The 9,480-nt window shown below is 34.8% G+C and overlaps 1 protein-coding gene across 2 annotated transcripts in view; it reads left to right on the forward strand.

Moving 5' to 3' along the window:
* LOC145269539 (AP-5 complex subunit beta-1-like) overlaps positions 1–4,480 on the forward strand; it is a 104,048-nt gene extending 99,568 nt beyond the window's left edge. Inside the window, exons 24-25 of one of the 2 annotated variants that reach the window (XM_080125300.1) lie at positions 250–362; positions 4,143–4,480. In XM_080125300.1, the coding sequence (XP_079981426.1) occupies positions 250–362; positions 4,143–4,300 (271 nt within the window). In that variant the 3' untranslated portion in view covers positions 4,301–4,480. The remainder of the gene's footprint in view (positions 1–249; positions 363–4,142) is intronic. The other variant, XM_080125304.1, reaches the window with a different exon arrangement.
* The last annotated feature ends 5,000 nt before the right edge of the window (positions 4,481–9,480 follow it).

A 9,480-nucleotide genomic window follows, 5' to 3' on the forward strand; every position in this document is an offset into this window, starting at 1 on the left:
AGAACCAAAGATTTTCTTTTAATTTTGACATGATCCAGTAGATTGTAAAGTCTGATGATCAACATGCCTGAATCGTTATTGTTTTATATAAAATTTCAGCTTTAATTTTTTCTCAATTTGTTATGCAAGCTCAAAGACAATTTGCTGACGCCATCAAGCGACAGTTTCGTGCTTAATCGTACACTAATACAATTAATCGTTACGATATCTAATTATAATTTTTTGTCTTCTAATTGTTTCTTTTGTTTGTTTATTTAGATCGGCCTCAATTGAATCAGTGAAGACGTTACCATTAGATTTAGATGGACTGTCTGAACTCATTGATTCTATCCTGCATCCTTATACAGTGTACAAAGGCGAAAGTAAGTAACATCGCATGCACTTATCTTCTGTTGTAAAAGATTCAATGACCTTGAGCCAGACTTGGATGGTATGAATGCTGGGTGTTTCGAACAAAGTGAAAATTTCACATCAGTGAAATGAGAAATCAACGGCCGATTTTTGGATGAGTAATGTGTCAGGAGATAACATTCCAATTCACGTTAGAAATAGTCATTGTTGGGGCATAAAATTTTTTTTAAAAATGCTTGTCTGCATGCCAGGATATGGTAGGTTGTTGTTCTTGATCACAAAACATGGGAGGTGAGTACACTCGGGAGAGCAGAGTGGAGGAATTAAATAACGGGTGGTGTGGAAATATTCAAAGGTGAATGGCATCATTATGCTTGGTTAGCAGAAAACTCCAAGAATATTGTTGCAAACATCTAACCTATTTTTACTTTATAACTACTAGAGAGAGAGTGATGGTCAGTTGTATTGAGAAAACATGACTTCAAACCATATCAAATCATAGGGCACAAGTGTTGGATAATAAGAATCTGAAATTAATAGGAGCTGAGAATCCTGCTATTGACTCTAGTAGACCAGTAATGGATATCTTTCTTAAATAAGGAGGAGGATTATCCAATCCATTTCAATTTATCCCCCATTCTCATAATATTTCTCAGTACTAGGACTTATATATATATATAATGTATATCTTTCTTAACTAAGGTGAATATGGTTCCCACCCTCTTGATGAATCCTCCTAAAAGTTTGACTTCTTAGTGAAAACCTGGTTCAAATAATATAGCATCAAGCAAAATTTAAAATTTTTCACTTGGAATCTAGCTCAGATGGCGAAATTGTACCAGGTGATACCTTCTCACAATATATAATAATAACTCATTGAATAACCACTAATACTAAGCTATCTTATAAAACAATTTTTATTCACTATCCACATTAATCTAAAAAAAAAAGGACAATATTTATAAGTGTATTCTTACATCGCTCATACTGAATAATTTAACACTTTTATCTGATCGTGGATGACAGAATGAGAGCAAGCTACACCTCCATGAATTAAATAAAGGGTTTCATTCAAAATTCCAAGGATGGAATACTGCTGCCATATCTGGGCAGGAGCTGCTAAAAACAGCCTATCCTGCCTTGACAGAGTACAAAATAGACTTCGTGGCTTAGTGGGGGATGCCCTTTTCTCTACCCTGCAATCTCTCTCCCACAGAAGAGACGTTGCGAACATATCCTTGTTTTATCATTATTTCCATAGCAGGTGCTCGTCTGAACTCCAATCTCTGGTCCCCCCTCGCCAATCTTTCACGAAAAACACCCCTCTAGCTGAATCCACTGTGAAAAATTTCCTCCACTCTTTATCTGTGCCTAAATCAAAACGTGGATTCCATGAACAAAGCTTCTTTCTTAGAACTGCACGCCTGTGGAACTCTGTTCTGTCTGCCTGCTTCCCACCTGACTACAACTTGGATGTCTTCAAGTCCAACGTTAACAAATTCCTAATGAACCTCCCCCTTAAGTAAACACTTCATCAAATCTCCACACTAATGTAATGTACTTGCAATAACCCTTATCCCTGAGTGGCTTCCGGGCCTTGATAAGTGGTGACCACTGTGTAAAAAAAAAAAAAAAAAAAATTCTCGACAGCTTCCCAAATTCAACATGTATGTTCCTATGTTTAGCATGATGCAGATGGAGGTTAAAAGTTATATTGATCAAAATGTTGTGAGCATGATATCCAAGATAAAAACATATACAGCACAAATAATGCAAAATGTTAATTTACGTCTCAAAAATTCTGAAACAAAAAGCCAGAGAAAAATCATCAAGAAACTTGCATCATCAACTACTTATGTATTCAAAACATAATAATAATAATAACTAGCGAGACCTGTGGAAATTCCACAGGGGACTCATTCATATGTGATATATTGAAGTTGGCATTCTGTAGATGTTCAGCATAAATGGAGACACTCTGATATTATTGTAGCTCTTGTTAAAACTGCAAAAGTATTTATCTAAGCTAGCAGGGACGCCCAGCTTAGCCCAGTCGTAAAATATGCTTAAATATGAGATTTTAATTTATGCAGATTTTGTATATATCATTATAGAGTTAATGTTCTATCGATTTTTATATATTATAAAGTTGCGATTTCAAAAATAAAAAATATATCTATATAACTTGGATGCAGCAGCTTGAATCGAAACTGAAACCAAAACTTATGAAAAAGATATATATATATATATATATATATGTGTGTGTATAAACTTTAGTTCCTTCAGCTATAATTGAAACCAAAACCTATGAAGAATTCTTTATAACATTATTTATAAAAAAATTAGATTACTGGAGTGCCATTAGCTATAATCAAAACTAAGACATAAGCATATGAAGAATTCTTGGTAAAATTATTATTACAAGAAATGGAAGTCCATAACAATGAAACGACTGTCATTCAGATGTAAGTGTGACACACAAAATAAATAACGCACACATTATTCTATTAAAATAAAAATAATAATATATAGGTGACAACTTTGAACTATAGTAACTCTCAACCCTAATATTCAAACTAAAACACCTAATCTAAACCCTAAATTAATAATACATACTTCCACTTTTTAAACAAAACACGATACTTTCATCCAGGTGAAAAAAAAAAATCAACACTCCAAAAATTTGATCAGAAGAAAAAAATCTTGTATGTGCAGAAAATATAAAGAGTTTTTTTACTTTGAGAAATAAATATTGCTTGTATTTTATGACTCAGTGAATTGTTTAGAGTAAGACTGGTGCAGTGAATTTCACATAACTCCAAAGTTTGCTAATTCTTACCCTTCACATAACTCAAAATTGGAAAGGTTGATGTCTGATTTAATCTAGGAATGGATTAGACAAAATCAAATTAAATGGCTTCTATCTCTACGTGGCACACCAGTAATTATTTCATGGCATACTAGTGTGCCACAGCACAGTGGTTGGGAACCACTGCCAAAGAAAGTCTAACTAAAAAAGAATATTAGATTTTCAAGATTCATTATCTTGGCTGTCTTTCCAATTACAAACTTCTCTCTTTTGAAAAGCTTTGGTGATGCCTTGATAATATCAGAGCCAACTTCTTGATTGTATGCCTCCAAAAGACAAGTATATTTCCTAGTACTGAAAGCTATTATAAGAAAGAGTTTGAAATTGATTGGCTGTCATACTCCCTCCCCAATTTTGATGCTCAACACCATTACATCATCAGTCCAGCCACCGTTGGATATCGTTGCTTCTTTGATAGTTAAAAAAAAATAATCTGTTGTAACCTTGGAAACCAGTAATAATCAAGACAAATGCAGTGTTATAATTAACAAAAGTATATAGTAGAACCTTGGGATGCGGCATTAAAAATTAATAACAAAATACAGTACAGAATATAATACACATGAATATAATCAAATAACATTATAAATAACACTGTAAGGCAGGACAAACACTGTAACCTGGGTTTGGAAAAACATTGTATTCCACATTGTAATCTGAAAAAACCGTATCCTAGGGCCACCGTATCCTGGGGTCCTACTGTATTAACAAAAGTATGTTACAAAAGTATACGTCATAATTCTGGGTCCATAACTGCCATGAATTGCTGTCAGATGTTTAGATTTAACTGTAGGTATTGTCTTTGCGTAACTGCATTTATTCCGGAAATGGATAGATTAGTTTACCTTATGACAAAGACAAAAACTCTTAAAAAGTTTACTAATGGAAATCTTTGTTTTTTTTTTTTGTTCGTTTTTTTCAGAAACTTTCCACTGTGCAGTATTCCTACCGCCAAGACATCACTTGCTGTTCACATTAAATTCAGTCTTGGATCACACTGCAGTCTCAATACTTACAGACTTTTGGCCAATTCTACCTTCTGTAAATTCTTACCTTGAATCTCTGGTGCCAATCCACTAAAAAATGAAACGGAGCTGCTGAAAACCAACGCCGACTACAAAGTTGGTGAACTGTGTTCGAATCCTTGCAGATGTATCATGTTCAATTATGCGTTGTATGAATTCCAACTTCCAACCGTTTATGTGTAAAATAGAAATTTGTGTTCAAATAAATGATTTACAAACAATTGTTGATAATAAATATTGTGTTGTGGCTAACAAATTTGTATGTAAAATGTGTAAAAACAATGGAAATAAATGAAATGTGTAAAAACTACAAAAGTGGAACGATAAAATTGTCGCCCTAGAAAAGACGATTCAATTTCCGTTTGATGAAAACCTATTTTCTCTTTTTGTTGTGTTGGACCATTTCCTAGTTAGCCAGTTGTGTACAAATCCCTTCTATCATGCCTGAAAGTGATACAATTTTCAGTGAGCGAGATCGGAGATGCACCGCTGTACAACTCATACTCTCTTCTGATCCAAGTTATGACAACAGGACCATTGCTAACACCCTCAAAATGCATTGCTGGATTACCACGAATAACAGGGACATGCCCAAGGTTATGAAAACAGTGGCAGATCCTACGTATGACAGGAGGACTCGGCACTGGCCCACATCTAAATAGACCCTTTCTCTCACTGCCACCCCCTATCCTCCCCTGACCTAAATTTGTTGGAATACTTTGTTTGGCCATACATTGAAAACATCACCAACATAACCTCTAACCATACCAAAATTAACCCAAATATTGTCATCCGCTGAATATTCGCCAAGCTCCTGCTGGCACTTTTGGAAAAGGCATATTCCCGATTCCGGACCTGTATTGAAACAGTGATTGAGGCTGAAGGCGTCTACATTGAATAGATATCAGCTCTATTACATAATTAACTTACCTGAATTGATTTTTTTAATAAAAGTTTTAAAATGAAGATGTGGTGTTGATTTCTTTAGGGCGACATTTTTATCGTTCCATCCTGTATATATGGATAGTGAAACTACTGAAGTTGTCAAGAAGTTTTGTTACCGGGGTAATTGCATTAGTGCAGAGGGTGGAGCAGGTACTAGTGTGACTGAGAGGATTAAGAATGGATACAACAAATTATGGAACTTTTGCCATTACTAACCAGCAGAGCATTACCACTGTTGACCATGGAAAGTGTCTATCAAAAATGTGTACATTAATTGATGATGTATGGAAGTGAAATCTGGTCAGTAAGCATTGAGGACATGTGTTGCATGGAGAGAAATGATATGAGAATGATATAATGAATGTGTAATCTGAGTCTTAAAGGCAGGCTTAGACTCGATGACTGCAGGACTTGGGGAGTGTGGAGCCACCCTTTAATTGCCATTGCTCCCAGGTCCACTCTGACCCAGAGTGGTAGTACCTGTTAAAGTCCCAACTATGGATTAAATAGAATCTGACTTAAAAAACAAATATACTCCATTAAAAATCGTTCCTCAAAATAACTAGATTCGGCATTAAATAACCTGAAAAAGGGTTGATATGCCGTAAAACAAAAACAACCCAAACCAATCCTCATCTCAAAAATTCAGAAACGTCATATCTCTTTATTTGTTTAACTCTCTCTGATATTAGAAGTCAATCTTATTGTTATTCTAAACCAAGTTTTGTTCATCCATCTACATTCAAAACTGGTCTAACCCTAACCTTAACCCTAACCTCCCATGAAACCGAATTCCCTTACAACTCAAACTAATTGTTTTGTTTTCCAACAGTCCTCTTTGTTATGGAAACATCTCTTTTGAATCTTTCTTATTTCATAACATCTACATTTCTATACAATAATAATAATCTCGCTAAGGTGACTTGATAATGCCCGGGAGTGTTAATATATAACAGCAGTAGCTTTACTTAAATTATTGTAATTTGTAAATTAATGATTAAGGCTGTGACAACAGCATATTCTTTTCATTGTTTTGACTCTTGAGTATATATCCGTTAATAGCTTATATGTTTTTATATAAACGAATGTGGTTCTCGGTTGATTGACTGTATCTTACTGTGTCGGATATACACCCGAGAGTCAAAAGAATGAAAAGAATATTCTGTTGTCACAGCCCTATTAATCTTCATATGGGGCTCAGATTTCTACATAAGTACTTTATAAAAATCATACGGATTTTTATTAATTTGTCTATTTCTCAACTAGTTTTCTTTCTACAAAATCAATATTTATTTAATTGTATCTAACAAAAATGATATTTTTTTAGTTATTTATAAAACTAATTTAAATATAAGCAATGTTTATTGCATGATTATTTCATGAAGTATTTCAAGTCTCCATTTCATTTCTTTCTTAAGCATATCTTAAATTATCAAATTACAAAAAAAACAAAAAAAAGAACAAGATTCAATTGTTAACTTGTTGTTTCATAACAACTCAGATACCACTGTGTACTGATTCGGGCCTCTGCTATCCTCATGGGTGAGTTGCCGTCGCCACAGTTGAATTGACCATGACGGTGACAGCAATTGAATATCTTGACATCTTGTTAGTGAGACCACCTTCCATACACCACACTGTGTTTGTTTAAGATAGTATGTCTTGCAATTTTCCAAGAATCACCAACTGGACGTGGTGATTTATAAGTGAAATAGTTTGTTTTTTTTTAATATTCATGACTGTTCAACAGATTGTACTCAATGAAATACAACAAAGCACTTGTCTTGTATTTTTGGTACAAATTTATTCTTGTATTTACAGAAAACTCGAATGAAGAGCATGTCTGGGATTCTGGATGCTACATGCAAATCTTAAATTAATTCAATTCGTGACTATTTCCTTCCGCAGCAAGAACTATCATCATGGTAGTCGTTGTTCCGGTTATCTTTGTAACAATACAAAAAGAAGGATGGAACTCAGGTTAATAACAGTTTGACTGACAACGATCATGGAAACAAGCATACAAGGGTGGCGTGTACGTATTGTAAAAAGTCACTGACACTCAAACTCGAAACCCGATCGATAGGAAACGAAAAGGTGACCTATGCAAATTAAGACGCGGTCGAATTGGAGTATATATATATATATATATATATATATATATTAAAAAAAACGTAATTTCTTTCATTTGGTGAGAATATTCTTTCTTTTTGTCTCTGAGTCGTTTGAAGGTATGGTTATTAATTCGCATCTCAGTAAGACGAAAGAAACATGGATTTTCTACGAAGATCGAAACAGGAAAAGTAAAAGGATTGTCGTTGTTTTTTTTGCGTGTGTGTGTGCTAATAATGCTGCAAGCTGAAGGAAAACTTTCTTTTTTCTTTTCTTTTTTTTTTTTTGAACGAATATTTAACGGTATTCGGCAGTTCAAAGGCAAACTTTATTTTCAACACTTCAGGATGCAAATCTTAAATTAGTTTAATGCATGACTCTTTCCTTCTGCAGCAGGAATTATCATCATAGAAGTCGTCGTTCAGGCTACCTTAGTAACATGCAAAGAAGAAAACTCAGGTTAATGGTTAACAGTTTGGCTGACTACCTAAACTATTTACTTCTACAAATTCACACCAAATTTTGCTAAAAAATCTCCGAAAACTAATTTCACATTCACTTTTATACACAAGCAGAGTTATCTGCTCGTCTATAAATCTTTATTTCATGGCTAATATCCTGATTGAATCTCTTTCTAGTTGTAATTTCACTCATCAATTTCAAGAGACCTGGCAGGGACTCCGACTTTATATTGGTCTGTCTACAGGGTGCAAAGATAAAATTGTTGCACGAGAAAAGACAACATAGTTCCATTTCTATTTAATGAAAACCTGTTTTCTTTGTATGTTGGCCAGTTGTGTACTAATCCCAAAAGCGATAGGAGCCTTCTATCATGTCTGAAAGTGACACAATGTTCAACGAGCGAGATCGGAGATGCACTGCTGTACAACTCATGCTCACTACCAACCAAGTTATGACAACAGGACCATTGCTAACACCCTCAAAATGCATTGCTGGATTGCCACGAATAACAGGAACATGTCCAAGGTTATGAAAACAGTGTTTCCAACCATAGTTATGGTATTTGGTGTCGTTTCAAGTGAGGGCCACATTATGCCACCTCACATCGTCAAAGTCGGCTTGAAAGTCAACACCAAAGTGTACCTAGATATATTGAAGAGTGTGGCGATCCTCTGGTCCAATCAGGTGGACGCTGGCAGACCCTTGGTGTGGCAGCAGGACTATGCGCCGGCCCACAAATCCAAAGAGACTCGGGCTTGATTTCAAAAGTAGTTCTACAACTTTGCACCCTCCTCTCACTGGCCTCTTCGCCTCCCCCAAGCTGAATCCACTGAATTACTTCGCTTGGTCATACGTCAAGAACATCACCAACATGACCTCCAACAACACTAAAGCCAGCCTGATCATCAGCATCCGCTGAGTATTCGCTGAGTATTTGCCGAGCTCCTGACGGTATGCTCCCAGTTCTGGACTATCTAGATAGTGATCGAGGCTGAAGGCGGCTACATTGAATAGATGCCAACTCTACTACATAATCAAATTACCTGGATTGATTTTTTCAATAAAAGTTTTAAAATAAACAACCAAAACTTAACAATGTAAATTTGGAAAATAGTAGTAACATTTTAAAGTGCCTGGGTACGTAACCATCCAATATATATATATATATATATATATATATATATATATATATATATATATATATATATATATATATATATATATATAATTATTTACTATAATAATTATTAAATACCTACAGACACTAGTGTTTCATCCTTTCAGGAATCTTCAGTGCAAGGTGTCACGATTAACACCAGTAAATAGATCTGAGCCCAGCGACAGAAGCCATTTCTGGCTCCATTAGCAAGGACCATATCCATTCGGCTACTATTAACCGCGACAGATGTTGTTGAATTATTTTAAACATTTATTTCATTAAATGTTTTTAATGTCAGTCAGAGAGAGCTAAATTGACGCTCTTTAATTCAACTGAAAGTGCTCCACGATAAGAAACGAGTTTCTTAAAGGGGTCGGCATACTTATTTACTATAATAATTATTAAATACCTGCAGACACAAGTGTTTGAGTCTTTCGCAAATCTTTAGCAATATATATATATATATTAGTTACATATGTATGTATGTATTCTTTATTACTATTTTACAGTGGCTGCTCGCAGTCCTGAAAGCGGCTTTAGTCTCAGTACATCTATTA

Source organism: Euprymna scolopes, chromosome 4 (assembly GCF_053919585.1).
Source record: "Euprymna scolopes isolate OS-2025 chromosome 4, ASM5391958v1, whole genome shotgun sequence".
Lineage (NCBI taxonomy): Eukaryota > Metazoa > Mollusca > Cephalopoda > Sepiida > Sepiolidae > Euprymna > Euprymna scolopes.